Source organism: Natrix helvetica (assembly GCF_964273705.1).
Source record: "Natrix helvetica genome assembly, chromosome: 5".
NCBI lineage: Eukaryota > Metazoa > Chordata > Lepidosauria > Squamata > Natricidae > Natrix > Natrix helvetica.
Window position 1 is genome coordinate 148,768,726 of NC_138551.1, and position 19,630 is coordinate 148,788,355.

At 47.3% G+C, this 19,630-nt stretch overlaps 1 protein-coding gene across 1 annotated transcript in view; it reads right to left on the reverse strand.

Moving 5' to 3' along the window:
- Nucleotides 1–450: 450 nt before the first annotated feature.
- LOC309393170 (uncharacterized protein C1orf159) overlaps nucleotides 451–19,630 on the reverse strand; it is a 39,082-nt gene continuing 19,902 nt past the window's right edge. Inside the window, exons 4-9 of the mRNA XM_081955077.1 lie at nucleotides 14,718–14,822; nucleotides 12,254–12,319; nucleotides 10,410–10,544; nucleotides 8,695–8,720; nucleotides 7,556–7,583; nucleotides 451–3,685 (exon numbers count right to left, since the gene is read on the reverse strand). Coding sequence (XP_081811203.1) covers nucleotides 3,591–3,685; nucleotides 7,556–7,583; nucleotides 8,695–8,720; nucleotides 10,410–10,544; nucleotides 12,254–12,319; nucleotides 14,718–14,822 — 455 coding nt within the window. The 3' untranslated portion in view covers nucleotides 451–3,590. The remainder of the gene's footprint in view (nucleotides 3,686–7,555; nucleotides 7,584–8,694; nucleotides 8,721–10,409; nucleotides 10,545–12,253; nucleotides 12,320–14,717; nucleotides 14,823–19,630) is intronic.

Consider the following 19,630-nt stretch of genomic DNA (forward strand, 5'->3'; position numbering starts at 1 on the left):
TTCCCATTTATTCCCTCATCCAAATCATTGATGAAGATGTTGAAGAGTACTGGGCCTAAAACAGAGCCTTGGGGTACCCCACTGAAAACTTCCCTCCATGCAGACAAAGTTCCATTACCCAGTACCTGCAACTATTCTTCATATGTTTTAGTCTCCAGTCCCCTAATCCTCTTTCTTGCTCTTCTCTGCACTCTTTCTAGAGTCTCCACATCTTTTCTACATCGTAGCAACCAAAACTGGATGCTGAATTCCAAGTATGGCCTTACCAAGGTCTTATAAAGTGGTATCAACACTTCACGTGATCTTGATTCTATCCCTCTATTGATGCAGAGATGGATGCTTGGGGCAGCCTCCCAAGAAAAGCCAACCCCACATGTCGGTCATTCCAAATTGGTCCCTGCGTGCTAGCGACGCATCTGATCAGTCACGTCTGAACATTGAAAAACACGCCAAATTCAGTGTGCTTTTATTCACGGCAGAGGGGAAAGGGGACGGAGTGAAAAAAAATACTTCTATATACAAAGCTACACGTTTTGCATTGGACACAACAGTGTGAAGGATTTTTTTTTTTTTAATATATAAAACAACAACTTCTCTATTCCAGTGATTTTGGTTTTCAATGGCTCACTTCAAAAAAAGAAAATTTTCACTCTTTCTGATTAAAGAGAAAACACATTCCCCCCCCCCACCCCTCCTCTACGGACAGTGCAGTCCGTTCCGGGTTGCGATTGGGAGAAACGTCCTGTCTTGTAATAAGAAACAAGAGTGGCTTTTGGTCCTTTTGTGGGTTGAAACACACAACAAGGCAACAAAACAAAAAAGCATCGGCTTTTTGCTAAACTTCGCTGCAGAGGAGGAAATGAAAAAAGAAAAGAAAAAGCCCAAGCAAAAGCAAGCCACAAATGCAGATTGGCTTCGGTGCGTAAGGAGAATGCGTGGTTTCATTGCATAGAATTTCGGTCAATTCAGAAGGAATTAAATATATATATATATATATATATATATATTAGGACATCCACAGGCTATTCCCAAGTCAGTTTCCCACAAACGGGGGACTGTTAACGAGTCCGAAGGAAGCAAAGGATCCTAAATTAATCACCATGCAACTTCAGTTAACACAAATATCACTTTTTTTTTTTTTAAAGAGATGGGAGGTGCGTGGATCACAAGATTAAGGGAACCTGTGGTTGGCCGTAGCCTTCTGGATTTTAACTCCCCGTCAACCCGTCCAGCGTGACCGACGCGAAGGGTGGGGATTGTGTATTCTTTTGGAAATGCCCCCCAAATAGTGGCAAGGCAGGGAGGACACAATGTCCTACTTTAGGTGGGGTGGGTGGGAAAGACAGCTGCCTTGGGAGGGAAGGCTTGTGCAGGGGGTTGGACTAGATGACCTGAAAGGTCCCTTCCAACTCTGTTAATCAGCGTGTGATGACTACAATGCCCATTTGGCCCTACAGGAATGGACGCTGGTCTCTAGATCAGCGATGGCTAACCTTTTCTGGGGTACCCAAAGCGTGCGCCCATTGTTCTACGGATGCGCAGAACTGAAAATCAAGATGGTGGGAGAAACGGTTCGGGGGCGACCCAGGCCATCGTAAACCATTACCGGGTCGGCCAAACTGGTAGGAGCCCACCTCTGGTGCGCACGTTCCCCGGAGCATGTTATTTTGGGACAGCACAATGGCTCAGTGGTAAAGACGCTGAGCTTTGTCGGTTGGAAATCGGACGGTCCAGGTTCGGGACTCCCATGCAAACGGGGCGAGCTCCCATCCTTCCCACAGGTCCTGCCAACCCAGGCAGTCGAAAGCAAGAGGAGACCCGAAGACCAGCTGGCCGGCGGGAGGCACGCGCAGCAGAGTTGAAGTGGGGCGACGGCTTGCGTGCCGTGGCTTCCCGATTGCGGCTGTAGATCCTAGCTAACTTGTCTTGAATCAAGATCACAGCCCTGAATTAAAAAAAAGGTTGAAGAAACAGTCCCCCCCCCCCGTTGGAGGAATCGTTGGATGGGGGGGCATTTAAAGTGGCTGAATTTCTTTGTATGGCCTTCGGGGAGTTTAAGGACTGGCGCGCTTTGATTTGCATAAGGAGGGAGTCGAGTCAGGAGTTCTGCTCAGGGTACAAGTGGAAAAGCAAGAGGAGAAAACATGATCGTTTTGTGGAGGATGTAGGTTTCGTTTTTTTAACGGAGCACCAAACGAGACGCCCGAGAGAATGCAAGCAGTCCTCAACTTACGACCGTGATTTGAGCCCCCAAATCTCTGCTGCTAAACGAGACATCTGTTAAGGGAGCCTTGCCCCGTTGTACTAGTTGTGGCTAGGGAATCACTGCAGTTGCAACTTGGTGGTTAAGTGAATCTGCTTCCCCCACTGACTTGGCTTGTCAGAAGGTGCACAGAGTTGGAAGGGACCTTGGAGGCCATCTAGTCCAATCCCTCCCCTCCCTGCCCTACACCACTTCAGACAAATGGTTGTCCAATCTCTTCTTAAAAACTTCCAGGGTTGGAGCATCCACAACTTCTAGTGGCAAGCTGTTCCACTGGCTAAGTGTTCTCAGGATCAGGAAATTTCTCCTTAGTTCTAGCTTGCTTCTTCTCTCCTTGGTTAGTCTCCATCCGTCGCTTGACAAAAGGGGATCACATGACCCCGGGACACAGCAACGGTCGTAAGTATGAACCAGTTGCCAAGCACCTGTAAATCACGTGACTCTGGGGATGCTGCAAAAGATGGCTGTGGGAAAAATGGTGGTAAGTCACAACAAGTGCTGTTGTCAGTTTGGTCCCTAAATGAACTGGCGTAAGTCGAGGACTAGCTGTATGCCCAAGCACCTCCCTTTCTCCCACTGTTGGTGAGCGGAGAACATGGGGTGAGCTACTGACCCCTTGAAGGGGCTGCCAAGTGTGGTCATGGGGAAAGATGGGCCAGGCCTGTCCAGGTTGGGGTTCGGCCACCTCCCTCCCCTCCTAAAAATTCAGGCTAGAATTTTACTAAAAATGGGAAACCTGGCTGGGCCCTACTCGGGTGCGAAGATTAAAAAGGGAGAATCAAACGCTTAAAACGTTCAAAATAATAAATCTGAACGCTCAAAAAACGGCAAGACTGCCCTGAGCTTAAGGCTTCGGTCAAACTCTAGGAAAAAAAATAACAACACCACAGGAAGAAGGGAGTGTGCTTTCTAGCAGCCTACCCCACGTCCGAGAGAAACACCCCCTTCCGGAAAGCATTTTCAGTGCCGTTTTGTTTCCAAAAATCGCACCCACCACCCCAAAATATGGCACTTGAGTTTCCTTTGAAGCATGGCCGTTGGCTCCTTGGCCTCAATCTAAATCTGTAGAAATCACAGGGTCCGGAGCAAAGAGACTTCTCAAAGCTGCTTGGCAACCAGGAAAGCTAAAATCAGCATCCCATCCGGGTCGCCAAAAACGTCTCTCTCCTAAAGGTAACCCAACGCGTTAAGAGTCCCCGTTTTCCCGCCGATTGGAATGAGTCCACTCGTCACACAGAAGCCGACTGGCCCCCCCGGTCGCCGATTCCCTTCGTAGGTGCTTTCCCGGCCACTCAATTGCTGGCCTGGTATTTACAAGTCCTGATGGCTACACGTTGCTGACCCGGGTCTCGGCGGACAGAGTCGTGCTGGTGGTCGAGGTGACAAGCGAACGATCCCGCCGGACGTAACGAGGTTTCCGGACTGCAGCCATAAGAGAGAGAGAGAAACACGGTTAGTTTCTATCCCGAATTTTACCAAAGAGGCTTAAAATTCATTTGAAGGATTTCCACACCTTTCTCTTCCAACACTGGCTCATCCAATCACACACTCACACACACACACAGAGAAAGATCAAGGTGGATAAAAATCAATGATTTTTTTTAAAAAATGGATTTTTTAATTTTTTTTATCTAATTTATTTTAATAAAATGCTTTTGGAGTAAAAATCTACCTAAAGATAGTTTTCTATTTAAGAAACATTGATAATTTAGTTTATTCAGCATGAAATGGAGATCAGTTACTGTAATTTTCAGAGTATAAGACACACTGGAGTATAAGACATACCAAGATTTTGAAGAGGCAATTTTTTTTAAAAAAAAAAGTTTTTGCATTCTGCAGACCTCCCAAAAATGGCCCGTTTTTTGTCAAAGAAAAGGGCATGCATAGCTTTTAGGAGGTTTGTAGAGTGCTCCTGGGGGTTGGGGGGGGGGAGAATGAGCAAAAAACGGCCTGTTTTTCACTCATATTTGCTCTCCCCAGCCCCCAGGAGCACTCTACAAACCTCCTAAAGACTCTGCGTGGCCATTTTTGCAAAGGTGGTGGGGTTTCGGGAGGCAAAAAAAATTGCTGTATTCAGTGTATAAGATGCACCCAGATTTTCAGCCTCTTTTTTGAAGGAAAAAGGTGAGCGTTATACTCCGAAAAATACGGTATGTAGCAGGAGGCTGAATATTCTGCAACTGTCGGTGAGTCAACAGTGGGTGAGATGAGGAGCTGCTCTTTAAAAATTATGATTTAAATCGAGTAGTGATTTAGTAGTGATTTAAATGAACTCGATCTAAATGAAATCTACCCTGACATAGATACACATTTTTTTTTTAAAAGGAAAAGTTAAAAAAAAAAAGAAAAATTGGGAGGAACCCTTGCATTTAAAAAAAAATCGATATACAAAAAGGACACAATATTTTGATTTGGGAAAACAAGGGCTCCCTAGGGGATGGTATAAGCCTCTGATTCCACATGCTTATTAAGACTATTTTGTTGACGAAGAGGTGGCAGGGAGAAATCCTGTCCCCCTCCCCCCCCCCCAAACTGTAATTATTTTTTCTGCTCCAGTTGCCCGCCACCCGAAACGGCGTACGCGTTTGCAGTCTGTAGAGACTGAAAATGAGCGCCCTGGGAATTATTCAGGCAGATTGAATTGTTGGAGGCAACCTGGAGAAACTCGCTCAAAAATGCTTCCCCTCCCCAAGCATTCCCGTAAAAAACCTCGCTCGGTCTGTCTGTTGAAAGAGCCTTAGCTCTTTAGGGTAGTGGAAATGGGGAGAGAGAACCATTACGAGCAGCTGTAGTTATGCCTGGAACAGAGGGGACAAATAGCTGTTTTGTGTTGAGAAAATAATAATAATAATAATAATAATAATAATAATAATAATAATAATAATAATAATAATAATAATACCAGGATTTGCAAACTGAGGTTGAGCGACTGTGGAAAAAGAAATCATGTGTTGTCCCAATTGTAATTGGAGCCCTTGGAGCAATACCTAAAGGGCTACCTACTCGCTATTTGGAAATTCAAAATGTACCTGACTTGAACATTCTGACTCTACAAAAAATCCAGTCTACTTGGAACAACTTATATCCTCCGACGTTACCTTAACAGTTCCTAGGTCCTTGGTTAGGACTCAAACTGCTGAGCTACCAACCAGTCCCAAAGGCTGTGAATCTCGCCAAAGATTAACCACGTAATAATAATAACAATAACAATAATAATGTCACAGTGATACCCATTGTCATAGGGGCACTTGGCACCATGTTCAAGAACTTTACAAGATACATGAACAAATTGCAGCTTCCTGCAATAACCCCAGCGGAACTGCAAAAAAACTGCACTACTCAGAACATCTTATATTTTAAGAAGGTCCTTGGTTGATCCCTAGGACGCTGGCAGCAAACCCGTATCAACCATTAGCGCCAGTCACTGGTATTTGTGACACATCTTTAAATGATCAGTTGACTGAGTTTCGAATGGAGGAGAAGGGGGAGGGAGGAGGGGGGGGAGGAGGAGGAGGAGGAGGAGGAGGAGGAGGAGGAGGAGGAGGAGGAGGAGAAGAAGAAGAAGAAGAAGAAGAAGAAGAAGAAGAAGAAGAAGAAGAAGAAGAAGAAGAAGAAGAAGAAGAAGAAGAAGAAGAAGAAGAAAAAACTTGGTTAATACCTAGGAGGCTGGTAGCAACCCATATCAACCATTAGCGCCAGTCACTGGTATTTGTGACACATCTTTAAATGATCAGTTGACTGAGTTTCGAATGGAGGAGAAGGGGGAGGGAGGAGGGGGAGGAGGAGGAGGAGGAGGAGGAGGAGGAGGAGAAGAAGAAGAAGAAGAAGAAGAAGAAGAAGAAGAAGAAGAAGAAGAAGAAGAAGAAGAAGAAGAAGAAGAAGAAGAAGAAGAAAAAACTTGGTTAATACCTAGGAGGCTGGTAGCAACCCATATCAACCATTAGCGCCAGTCACTGGTATTTGTGACACATCTTTAAATGATCAGTTGACTGAGTTTCGAATGGAGGAGAAGGGGGAGGGAGGAGGGGGAGGAGGAGGAGGAGGAGGAGGAGGAGAAGAAGAAGAAGAAGAAGAAGAAGAAGAAGAAGAAGAAGAAGAAGAAGAAGAAGAAGAAGAAGAAGAAGAAGAAGAAGAAGAAGAAGAAGAAGAAGAAGAAGAAGAAGAAGAAGAAAAAACTTGGTTGATACCTAGGAGGCTGGCAGCAACCCCTATCAACCATTAGCACCAGTCACTGGGATTTGCAATGCATTTTTGAATGTTCAGTTAGCTGAGTTTCATGTTTAATGATTAAAGTATATAGCAATAGCAACAGCACTTAAGAGTTATATACCGCTTTACAGTGCTTTACAAGCCCTCGCTAAGCGGTTTACAGAGTCAGCCTCTTGCCCCCAACAATCTGGGTCCTCATTTGACCCATCTCGGAAGGCAGAGTCAACCTTCAGCCTGGTGAGATTTGAACTGCCGAACTGCAGGCAGCCGGCAGCAGGAGCCTTGCAGTACTGCACTCAAACCACTGTTCCAAAACGAAAACCCAGAGTTCTAAAGCTACCTGTTGTGGCCCTCCAGGGGACAGTGGAGCTGGCGGCAGTTTCGGACAGTGAGGAGGTTGGGGAGGAAGATGGGCCAGTCCTGGAGTCTGGGGAAGGCTCTGAGGAGGGCTCTGTGTCAGAGGCAGAGACGGGGCCAGAGCCGTATGCCAGTTATCAGCTGCCTTCGGAGTCAGACATCAGTGGGGCAGAAGAACAGCTGGAGCCTGTTCCCAGTGTGCGCATGCACAGAGCTGCCAGATGAAGGGAACGGCTAAAGAACAGGGGTCGACTTGGGAGTAAGGCCACAGGTGGAGGATGAATGGCCCCTCCCAGAGGGAATAAAAGGGGAGCGAAAGGGGAGTGGAGTTTGCAGGAGACCATTAGTTCAATTCATTAGAGTGAGGAGTTGTTCGTGACTCCTTGCCATGTATTTTCTTGTACAGCGTGGCGTTTGGGAGATGCAGTATCAACCTGGCAGCTCTCCAAGCCTGATAAGGTCTGTGGTTGTCAATTCACCCTTGAAAGACTTGTTTGCCCGGGACTTTGCTGGAGGGGAATGAGAGGAATTCACCTTCGCTTTAACAAAATGGTGTTTTTTTTTTTTTTTGTCGGGACAAGGAGTCTGCTGCGTGATTTGGTGAAGCCTAACCCTATCTTCCTTTTCTGGATACAACGTGAAGGTTTAATCCTGCAGAAATAAACTTGGTTACAAAGGACACCTGGATAAGGCGTTTTGCACAAACGAGAGATGGAAAATCCTTACTTGAAGAAGGTGGAGATAACATGGATGCCTATAAAGGGGGGAAAAACAAACAAACAAGGTGAGGTTTGGAAACAAGCCAGTCTTTTCATTAAGATAACCACTCCGCCCCGTCCTTGGTTTTCCGAGAAGATCGATCGCTGATTCTACCCATTCATTGGAGGAAAAAAACGAATTGCGGTGATCTCATCCTGTAATTTCTCGCTGGGAATTGCCTGATCAAAACCAGTGTACTTCAAATGTGCCAATTTGGAAGAGGTGCGAAAGTTCGATTTCCCAGAATTCCTCAGCCATTCTGAGCTGGGGTGGGGGGGGTGGACGCTGGGAATGGAAATACATGCAATTTAAATTTGCAAGTTTGAAAAACACTGGGGGTAGGCATTCCAGGTCGGCTGTGTCTTCTTGGATTGCAAAAGTACCAACCCCTGAAAAAAATGCTAGCTAACAGATCAGAGGAAGGAGAAAGCAGGAAGGGGCTCTTGTGGCCGGCCAGCGGCCAGAAGAGCTGGCGGCAGATTCGGACAGTGAGGAGGTTGGGGAGGAAGATGGGCCAGTCCTGGTGTCTGAGGAAGGCTCGGATGAGGCTCTGTGTCGGAGGCAGAGAGGGGGGCCAGAGCCGTATGCCAGTTATCAGCTGCCTTCGGAGTCAGACATCAGTGAGGCAGAAGAACAGCTGGAGCCTGTTCCCAGTGTGAGTTGCCAGATGAAGGTAACAGCTAAAGAACAGAGGTCAACTTGGGAGTAAGGCCACAGGTGGACGATGAATGGCCCCTTGGAAATAAAAGAGGAGCGAAAGGGGAGTGGAGTTTGCAGGAGACCATTAGTTCTCTTAATTGATTCGTGACTCTCCGAGACTCTGCCAAGTTGTGCAGAGATCGGCCTGGCAGCTCTCCAAGCCAGAGAAGGTCTGTGACCGTAAATCCTCCCTTGAAAGACTTTGCTGGATGTGAATGAGCAGAATTCATAGTCAATTAATAAAAGGTTTTTTTTTGTCGGGACAAGGAGTTTGCTTCAGGCTCTTGGGAAGCCTCGCTCAGAACAGGGGCCACCTGGGACCTTCCCGCCAGTGGCAGCTTCCCCACCCATCATCCTCAACCGCCTTCTTGCCTTCCGATACCCCCAGAGGTGGAATCTGTACTTACTGATTCAGCAGACTGTACAATGGACCCTGGGGAAACACAGAAAGGGATTAAAAAAGAAGAAGAAAAGATTAACAAGAGAAGTCTGTTTCAATTATGCGCCCCGACATCAAAAGGCTCCCTTCCCTACCAAGGGATCTGTTCCTGAACACAGCCTGGGAGGATTCCTGACTGGGTTAAATGCCCAAGGAGAGAGTGATCTTAAATTTTTTAAAAATTCTTTCAATCACCTATTTTCCTTTGGGGGATTGGAATAACAGAATCACAGAGTTGGAAGGGACCTTGGAGGTCTACTAGTCCAACCCCCTGCTCAATCAGGAGACCCTATATTCAGACAAATGGCAGTCCAGTCTCTTCTTAAAAGCCTCACAACTTCTGGTGGCAATGGCCGGTTGGACACGGGGCTGCTACCTCCAGCGCAAGCGCAGCCGGGATCAGCCGAGCACTCTCCGCACACGGGCAGCTCCAGGAGCCCTGAGGCCTCGTCTCGAAGACCTGGGCTGGAGGAGGTGGCGCCACATCCGACTGTCCATCGCCAGGGAGACCCACCGGCACCGCCAGGTGCCTTCCAGCACAGGTGAGCAGTGCTTGGCCGGGCGGGGGGATCACAAGGCTTCAGGAGGCCAGGAGTGGGCAAGCTGCAAGCACGCACGCCCCACCGAGAGGAGCGCTTGCCTCCGTTGGGTCCGTTACTTCTGAAGGACGCCGGTTTGCGGGGCGAGACCGCCTAAACGGCGGTTTCCCTCCTCCCCGGGCTCCTTCTCCCAGGCGGACGCAGCAGACGGAGCGAGAGCCCATTGGCCACAGCTGCCACTTCAAGAGCCGGGCGCTAACCCTAAACCGGCCTGGTTCCTCCCCCCTTGTCAAAAATTTTCGCTACCGTTTCAGTGGGCGTGGCTTGGTGGTGGTCATGTGACTGAGTGTGTGTGAGTGACATCAAGTTGGCCATGCCCACTCAGTCACATGCCCCCCTCCCTCCCCCCCACCTAGCCACGCTCACTCAATCAGTAGTAAAAAAAAATTGGAAACCCACCCCTGTGCCAATCATCTTCTCCGCAATAGCCAGCCGACAAAACCCACCTTTTTATTGGGAATTAAATACCGGAAACATACAATATAGAGAATTGAAATATTTGATTGCAAACGTGTTAACGGCAGCTAGAATTGTATTTGCTAAAAATGGGAAAAATGAGAAAATACCAACGCAGGGGGAAGTGATTCATAAAATAATGGAATGTGCCGAAATGTGTAAATTTGACATATGAAATTAGGAAACTGGAAGATAAACAATTTTATAAGAGATGGGATTTATTTTATCAGTAGTTAGATAAAAAAAAAGCATGGGAATGAAAGATGCTAGAGAATGTTGCAAATACGAGAATAATAGAATGATACAGAATATAACATAAAGATACATTATTATCTGATAGATTTAAGATGAATTGTTACAATATAAATGAATCAGATATCTAGAATATCTCATTTAAAACGAAGGAATAATAGTGACTGTTAAATAAATGTTGTATCATGATAATAAGGTGTACAAATATATTTGACTTGATAATATGTGATTTCACATAAATTGTAAGTGAGGACTATGGAAAGGATGCCCAAAAACCTTGTAACCAACCGACACACTGTATGTAATTGAAGACGGTTTTATGTTTTGTTTGTCTATGTCTAAAAATAAAATTACAATTTTAAAAAAAAATTCTTACCTTTGCTTCTTCGATAGAAGAGATTGGGGAGTTTGTTGGCACGTTTGAGGTAGAAGAAGGACGCAACACAGAGGATGAGGAAGAGGCTAATGACGAAGGTGCCAAAAATGAGGGAAGCCGCAACTTCGGGACCTCCTATAGAAAGCCAAAACAAAATGAAGAAGCGTCTCATTGGAGGAACGTCTTGTCCTAACCTTGCAAATTAACCCTTGAGATTGGCAGGCGAGTCTCTTGCTGACCATCGAACCAGAATGTCCATTTTAGGTATATACTAGCCCAGCGATGGCAAACCTTTTTTGGCTCGTGTGCCATAAGTGGGGGGAGCGCAGGGGGGTCGTGTGCAGGCGTGCCGCACCCATAATGCAATGCGCGGCGCGCACTACAGGCGCGACCCTCCCATTTTTGCATGCTTTTTTCGCCCTCCCCAGGCTCCAGAGGCTTTATAGGAGCTTGGGGGGGGGGCGAAAACAGCCTCCCCCGCCCCCCCCCGGGAAGCTCTCTGGAGGCTTCAGGGACCTTCAGGAGGCTTCCCTGAAGCCTCCGAAGCATTCAAAACGACCCTCCGAGCAAACTGGAAGTGACTTCCGGTTTGCACGGAGGGTCGTTTTAAGCGCTTAAGGCTTTAGGGACCGTCAGGAGGCTTCCCTGAAGCCTTCGGAGCGCTCAAAGGGACCCTCCGAGCAAACCGGAAGTGCGTTCCTGAACTTTTGGTTTGCCCGTAGGGACAGTGTTTTGCGCTCCGGAGGATTCAGGGAAGCTCATGAAGCCTCCGGAGGGCCTCCGGGGGGGGGGGGAGCTCTTTTTTCCCTCCCCAGGCTCCTATAAAGCCTCTGGAGCCTGGGGAGGGCGAAAAATGGCTTTAAAAAAGGGTGAACTCAGCTGGCCAGCGAGCACATGCGCGCTGGCCAGCTGACAGGGCAGCGCCTCGCGTGCCCTGACAAATGGCTCCGCGTACTAGCCGATAACCTGGCGTTGCCCAGGTAATTTATTTATAGGGGGGAAATGTCCAGACCAAACGTAATTTCTAATGTTGGATTTTCCCCCTACCAGAGGAAGCCCCCTGGTGGAGTACTGTGAAGCCGTTATGGCAACTCCACTGCGCTGCACGGTAGAAGCCATTTTACAGCAGTACAGTAGAAGCCATTTTAAGGCTGTATCTTAACAGAACACACACCACGAGAGGTGTTAGGGGTGTCTTTCCCCCCCCCACAGTATTTGTCTCCAAAGAGTAAGTCATCTGTGTACCATGTTTGGTCAAAATTGCGCGAGGCGTTCCAGAGTTTTGCTGGAACGCACGCAGACAGTGTTTTATATATAGAGAGAGATATAATCAGTGGCTTCTTAGCTGGATTCTAGAAATGAAAATTCTCAACTTACAATCGTTCACTTAGTGTCTGTTTCAAAGTCACAACGGCGCTGGGGGGAAAAAAGGGCTTATGACCATTTTCACACTTACAGCCACTATAACATTCCTGTGGACACGTGATCAAAATTCGGATGTTTTGGCCACTGGCATGAACTTACAATGGTTGCCGCTTCTGGGGTGGGTGGGTGTCACATGACCACCTGTTTTGTGACCGTCTTACCCACAAAGCTGATCGAGAAGCCAGATTCATTTAACCGCCATGTGACTAGCTTTTAACAGCGGCAGCAATCTGCTGAGCAACGGTGGCAAGAAAAGTCGAAAGTACGCGGCAAAACCTCAACCTTTAACCACGACAACTCGCTTAGTGACAACCGACCCGTTTGGGCTCAATTGTGGCCGTACGTTGAGGACTATCTGTAATGATGGCTTTTGGTTGAGAACCAAGACCCTTTTGCAAAAACTCTTCGGCGTTACTCACCTATACCGAGGGTCTCTGGAGTTAGGGTAGTGATGTTGATGAGAGGATTCAATTCCCCGGCTGCGTCTACCAAAAAAAAAGCCAGAAATTTAGAGAAGAAAGAACAAGGTATGTCCAGAGCAGAGGTGGGTTTCTGTCCATCCGCTCTGGCTCTATTTCATCCTATTTAGGGACGTTTTTTGAGCAAAGCGCCATGCGTGGAAGGCCGGGTGTATGCGCGGACAAAATGTTGACAGCGCGCGCACACATTCGCGTACCAGTAATGAAGTTAAGTTGAACCATAAGGAAGGCTGAGCGCCAAAGAACGGAGGCCTTTGAACTCAGGTGCTGGAGAAGAAGACTCCTGCATTGAGTCCCTTGGACTGCAAGGCCATCCAACCGGTCAGTCCTAGAGGAGGTCAACCCTGGCTGCTCTTTAGAAGATCAGATCCCAAAGAGGAAACTCAAAGACTTTGGCCACCTAATGAGAAGGAAGAAGGACTCCCTGGAGAAGAGCCTCATGCTGGGAACGATGGAGGGCAAGAGAAGAAGAAGGGGACGGCAGAGAAGGAGGTGGCTGGATGGAGTCACCCAAGCAGTCGGCGTGAGCTTAAATGGACTCCAGAGGATGGGAGAGGACAGGAAGGCCTGGAGGAACGTTGTCCATGGGATCGCAATGGGTTGGACACAACTTCACAACTAACAACAACTAATCTATCTATCTATCTATCTATCTATCTATCTATCTATCTATCTATCTATCTATCTACCTATCTATCATCTATCTATCTATCATCTATCTATCTATCATCTATCTATCTATCTATCTATCTATCTATCTATCTATCTATCTATCTATCTATCTATCTATCTATCTATCTATCTATCTATCTATTTATCCTGCGAGTCCCTTGGACTGCAAGGCCATCCAACCGGTCAGTCCTAGAGGAGGTCAACCCTGGCTGCTCTTTAGAAGATCAGATCCCAAAGAGGAAACTCAAAGACTTTGGCCACCTAATGAGAAGGAAGAAGGACTCCCTGGAGAAGAGCCTCATGCTGGGAACGATGGAGGGCAAGAGAAGAAGAAGGGGACGGCAGAGAAGGAGGTGGCTGGATGGAGTCACCCAAGCAGTCGGCGTGAGCTTAAATGGACTCCAGAGGATGGGAGAGGACAGGAAGGCCTGGAGGAACGTTGTCCATGGGATCACAATGGGTTGGACACAACTTCACAACTAACAACAACTAATCAATCTATCTATCTATCTATCATCTATCTATCTATCTATCTATCTATCTATCTATCTATCTATCTATCTATCTATCTATCTATCTATCTATCTACCTATCTATCATCTATCTATCTATCATCTATCTATCTATCATCTATCTATCTATCTATCTATCTATCTATCTATCTATCTATCTATCTATCTATCTATCTATCTATCTATTTATCCTGCGAGTCCCTTGGACTGCAAGGCCATCCAACCGGTCAGTCCTAGAGGAGGTCAACCCTGACTGCTCTTTAGAAGGCCAGATCCTGAAGAGGAAACTCAAATACTTTGGCCACCTGATGAGAAGGAAGAAGAACTCCCTGGAGAAGAGCCTCATGCTGGGAACGATGGAGGGCAAAAGAAGAAGAAGGAGACGGCAGAGAAGGAGGTGGCTGGATGGAGTCATTGAAGCAGTTGTCCTGAGCTTCAATGGACTCCGGAGGATGGTAGAGGACAGGAAGGCCTGGAGGAACGTGGTCCATGGGGTTGCGATGGTTTGGATACGACTTTGCAACTAACAACAGCAACAAACAGTAATAGAGTCGGAAGGGACCTTGGAGGTCATCTAGCCCAATCCCCTGCTCACGCAGGAGACCTGTACTAGGGATTCGAACCCCCAAACTGCCAACCTTTCTGCAAGGGAAGATCATTGAAAACCACCCGTGGTCCAGAGCCAGCTGAATTTCTCCATGGCGGCTTCCAAGAGAGAAGACTTGCATTCCTTATCCCCCTCCCTCCCCGACTCCATCGCTCGGACTTTGATTTCATATATTTAGGCACAAGGTCAAAACCAGCCCAATTCCCTAGGAGATGCGTTGGCCTTCGTCGTACGGGCGGGAATTTGTATTCCTACTGTCGGAAAGGCAGAAAGGAGAAGAAGAGCCAGGAGGCCAGGAATGGCTCAACAAAAGACTAACCAAGATAAAGAGCTCCCTTACAGGTGAATCGAATAAGTGAAATTAAAAATAAATAAGGTATCGATCAAGGGGCTTTTCAAAACAGGCCAAATCAACAAGGCCCTCTTAACCGTGTTGCTTTCTCCTCGTTAAAAAAAAAAAGGGGGGGGGGAGAGGACTAGAACCTTGAGCTGTTTTCACCCCTGAACCTTCACATGCCTCTCTTCCGCCCTCTGCTGGAAAGGGAGGGGAAAAGCAGAGAGAGCATTCTTAACTCTGCCCCAAAGGCGAGGAGGCCACCAACAAACGACTCACCGTTTTGACAGTCCGTCAGGTTGTACGCCGGAGCCGCCGGGAGGGTCTCGTTCTCACATTTCACGCAGCTGCTGCTGCCGTCTTTGTTCCACCGCCTGTAGCAGCCTGCGTGGTGTGAGGACAGGAAGGGAAGAGGAAGGAAGGAAGGAAGCAAGGAGGGGGAAGAGGGAGGGAGGGAAAAATCCATTGGAAATAAGGAAGGAAGGGAAGAGGGAGGGAAGGAGGAGGGAAAAATGAATTGGAAATAAGGAGGGAGGGAGGGAAGAGGGAGGGAGGAAAAAAGAATTGGAAATAAGGAAGGAAGGGAAGAGGGAGGGAAGGAGGAGGGAAAAATGAATTGGAAATAAGGAGGGAGGGAGGGAAGAGGGAGGGAGGAAAAAAATGAATTGGAAATAAGGAAGGAAGGGAAGAGGGAGGGAAGGAGGAGGGAAAAATGAATTGGAAATAAGGAGGGAGGGAGGGAAGAGGGAGGGAGGAAAAAAGAATTGGAAATAAGGAAGGAAGGGAAGAGGGAGGGAAGGAGGAGGGAAAAATGAATTGGAAATAAGGAGGGAGGGAGGGAAGAGGGAGGGAGGAAAAATGAATTGGAAATAAGGAAGGAAGGGAAGAGGGAGGGAAGGAGGAGGGAAAAATGAATTGGAAATAAGGAGGGAGGGAGGGAAGAGGGAGGGAGGAAAAATGAATTGGAAATAAGGAAGGAAGGGAAGAGGGAGGGAAGGAGGAGGGAAAAATGAATTGGAAATAAGGAGGGAGGGAGGGAAGAGGGAGGGAGGAAAAATGAATTGGAAATAAGGAAGGAAGGGAAGAGGGAGGGAAGGAGGAGGGAAAAATGAATTGGAAATAAGGAGGGAGGGAGGGAAGAGGGAGGGAGGAAAAATGAATTGGAAATAAGGAAGGAAGGGAAGAGGGAGGGAAGGAGGAGGGAAAAATGAATTGGAAATAAGGAGGGAGGGAGGGAAGAGGGAGGGAGGAAAAATGAATTGGAAATAAGGAAGGAAGGGAAGAGGGAGGGAAGGAGGAGGGAAAAATGAATTGGAAATAAGGAGGGAGGGAGGGAAGAGGGAGGGAGGAAAAAAAGAATTGGAAATAAGGAAGGAAGGGAAGAGGGAGGGAAGGAGGAGGGAAAAATGAATTGGAAATAAGGAGGGAGGGAGGGAAGAGGGAGGGAGGAAAAATGAATTGGAAATAAGGAAGGAAGGGAAGAGGGAGGGAAGGAGGAGAGAAAAATGAATTGGAAATAAGGAGGGAGGGAGGGAAGAGGGAGGGAGGAAAAAAAAGAATTGGAAATAAGGAAGGAAGGGAAGAGGGAGGGAAGGAGGAGGGAAAAATGAATTGGAAATAAGGAGGGAGGGAGGGAAGAGGGAGGGAGGAAAAATGAATTGGAAATAAGGAAGGAAGGGAAGAGGGAGGGAAGGAGGAGGGAAAAATGAATTGGAAATAAGGAGGGAGGGAGGGAAGAGGGAGGGAGGAAAAAAAGAATTGGAAATAAGGAAGGAAGGGAAGAGGGAGGGAAGGAGGAGGGAAAAATGAATTGGAAATAAGGAGGGAGGGAGGGAAGAGGGAGGGAGGAAAAAAATGAATTGGAAATAAGGAAGGAAGGGAAGAGGGAGGGAAGGAGGAGGGAAAAATGAATTGGAAATAAGGAGGGAGGGAGGGAAGAGGGAGGGAGGAAAAAAGAATTGGAAATAAGGAAGGAAGGGAAGAGGGAGGGAAGGAGGAGGGAAAAATGAATTGAAATAGGAGGGAGGGAGGGAGGGAAGAGGGAGGGAGGAAAAATGAATTGGAAATAAGGAAGGAAGGGAAGAGGGAGGGAAGGAGGAGGGAAAAATGAATTGGAAATAAGGAGGGAGGGAGGGAAGAGGGAGGGAGGAAAAAAAAGAATTGGAAATAAGGAAGGAAGGGAAGAGGGAGGGAAGGAGGAGGGAAAAATGAATTGGAAATAAGGAGGGAGGGAGGGAAGAGGGAGGGAGGAAAAATGAATTGGAAATAAGGAAGGAAGGGAAGAGGGAGGGAAGGAGGAGGGAAAAATGAATTGGAAATAAGGAGGGAGGGAGGGAAGAGGGAGGGAGGAAAAATGAATTGGAAATAAGGAAGGAAGGGAAGAGGGAGGGAAGGAGGAGGGAAAAATGAATTGGAAATAAGGAGGGAGGGAGGGAAGAGGGAGGGAGGAAAAATGAATTGGAAATAAGGAAGGAAGGGAAGAGGGAGGGAAGGAGGAGGGAAAATGAATTGGAAATAAGGAGGGAGGGAGGGAAGAGGGAGGGAGGAAAAATGAATTGGAAATAAGGAAGGAAGGGAAGAGGGAGGGAAGGAGGAGGGAAAAATGAATTGGAAATAAGGAGGGAGGGAGGGAAGAGGGAGGGAGGAAAAAAGAATTGGAAATAAGGAAGGAAGGGAAGAGGGAGGGAAGGAGGAGGGAAAAATGAATTGGAAATAAGGAGGGAGGGAGGGAAGAGGGAGGGAGGAAAAAAGAATTGGAAATAAGGAAGGAAGGGAAGAGGGAGGGAAGGAGGAGGGAAAAATGAATTGGAAATAAGGAGGGAGGGAGGGAAGAGGGAGGGAGGAAAAAAGAATTGGAAATAAGGAAGGAAGGGAAGAGGGAGGGAAGGAGGAGGGAAAAATGAATTGGAAAATAAGGAGGGAGGGAGGGAAGAGGGAGGGAGGAAAAAAGAATTGGAAATAAGGAAGGAAGGGAAGAGGGAGGGAAGGAGGAGGGAAAAATGAATTGGAAATAAGGAGGGAGGGAGGGAAGAGGGAGGGAGGAAAAAAGAATTGGAAATAAGGAAGGAAGGGAAGAGGGAGGGAAGGAGGAGGGAAAAATGAATTGGAAATAAGGAGGGAGGGAGGGAAGAGGGAGGGAGGAAAAAAAGAATTGGAAATAAGGAAGGAAGGGAAGAGGGAGGGAAGGAGGAGGGAAAAATGAATTGGAAATAAGGAGGGAGGGAGGGAAGAGGGAGGGAGGAAAAAAAGAATTGGAAATAAGGAAGGAAGGGAAGAGGGAGGGAAGGAGGAGGGAAAAATGAATTGGAAATAAGGAGGGAGGGAGGGAAGAGGGAGGGAGGAAAAAAAGAATTGGAAATAAGGAAGGAAGGGAAGAGGGAGGGAAGGAGGAGGGAAAAATGAATTGGAAATAAGGAGGGAGGGAGGGAAGAGGGAGGGAGGAAAAAATGAATTGGAAATAAGGAAGGAAGGGAAGAGGGAGGGAAGGAGGAGGGAAAAATGAATTGGAAATAAGGAGGGAGGGAGGGAAGAGGGAGGGAGGAAAAAATGAATTGGAAATAAGGAAGGAAGGGAAGAGGGAGGGAAGGAGGAGGGAAAAATGAATTGGAAATAAGGAGGGAGGGAGGGAAGAGGGAGGGAGGAAAAAAAGAATTGGAAATAAGGAAGGAAGGGAAGAGGGAGGGAAGGAGGAGGGAAAAATGAATTGGAAATAAGGAGGGAGGGAGGGAAGAGGGAGGGAGGAAAAAAGAATTGGAAATAAGGAAGGAAGGGAAGAGGGAGGGAAGGAGGAGGGAAAAATGAATTGGAAATAAGGAGGGAGGGAGGGAAGAGGGAGGGAGGAAAAATGAATTGGAAATAAGGAAGGAAGGGAAGAGGGAGGGAAGGAGGAGGGAAAAATGAATTGGAAATAAGGAGGGAGGGAGGGAAGAGGGAGGGAGGAAAAAAATGAATTGGAAATAAGGAAGGAAGGGAAGAGGGAGGGAAGGAGGAGGGAAAATGAATTGGAAATAAGGAGGGAGGGAGGGAAGAGGGAGGGAGGAAAAAAGAATTGGAAATAAGGAAGGAAGGGAAGAGGGAGGGAAGGAGGAGGGAAAAATGAATTGGAAATAAGGAGGGAGGGAGGGAAGAGGGAGGGAGGAAAAAAGAATTGGAAATAAGGAAGGAAGGGAAGAGGGAGGGAAGGAGGAGGGAAAAATGAATTGGAAATAAGGAGGGAGGGAGGGAAGAGGGAGGGAGGAAAAAAAGAATTGGAAATAAGGAAGGAAGGGAAGAGGGAGGGAAGGAGGAGGGAAAAATGAATTGGAAATAAGGAGGGAGGGAGGGAAGAGGGAGGGAGGAAAAAATGAATTGGAAATAAGGAAGGAAGGAAGAGGGAGGGAAGGAGGAGGGAAAAATGAATTGGAAATAAGGAGGGAGGGAGGGAAGAGGGAGGGAGGAAAAAAGAATTGGAAATAAGGAAGGAAGGGAAGAGGGAGGGAAGGAGGAGGGAAAATGAATTGGAAATAAGGAGGGAGGGAGGGAAGAGGGAGGGAGGAAAAATGAATTGGAAATAAGGAAGGAAGGGAAGAGGGAGGGAAGGAGGAGGGAAAAATGAATTGGAAATAAGGAGGGAGGGAGGGAAGAGGGAGGGAGGAAAAAAAAGAATTGGAAATAAGGAAGGAAGGGAAGAGGGAGGGAAGGAGGAGGGAAAAATGAATTGGAAATAAGGAGGGAGGGAGGGAAGAGGGAGGGAGGAAAAATGAATTGGAAATAAGGAAGGAAGGGAAGAGGGAGGGAAGGAGGAGGGAAAAATGAATTGGAAATAAGGAGGGAGGGAGGGAAGAGGGAGGGAGGAAAAAAGAATTGGAAATAAGGAAGGAAGGGAAGAGGGAGGGAAGGAGGAGGGAAAAATGAATTGGAAATAAGGAGGGAGGGAGGGAAGAGGGAGGGAGGAAAAATGAATTGGAAATAAGGAAGGAAGGGAAGAGGGAGGGAAGGAGGAGGGAAAAATGAATTGGAAATAAGGACGGGAGGGAGGGAAGAGGGAGGGAGGAAAAAAAAGAATTGGAAATAAGGAAGGAAGGGAAGAGGGAGGGAAGGAGGAGGGAAAAATGAATTGGAAATAAGGAGGGAGGGAGGGAAGAGGGAGGGAGGAAAAATGAATTGGAAATAAGGAAGGAAGGGAAGAGGGAGGGAAGGAGGAGGGAAAAATG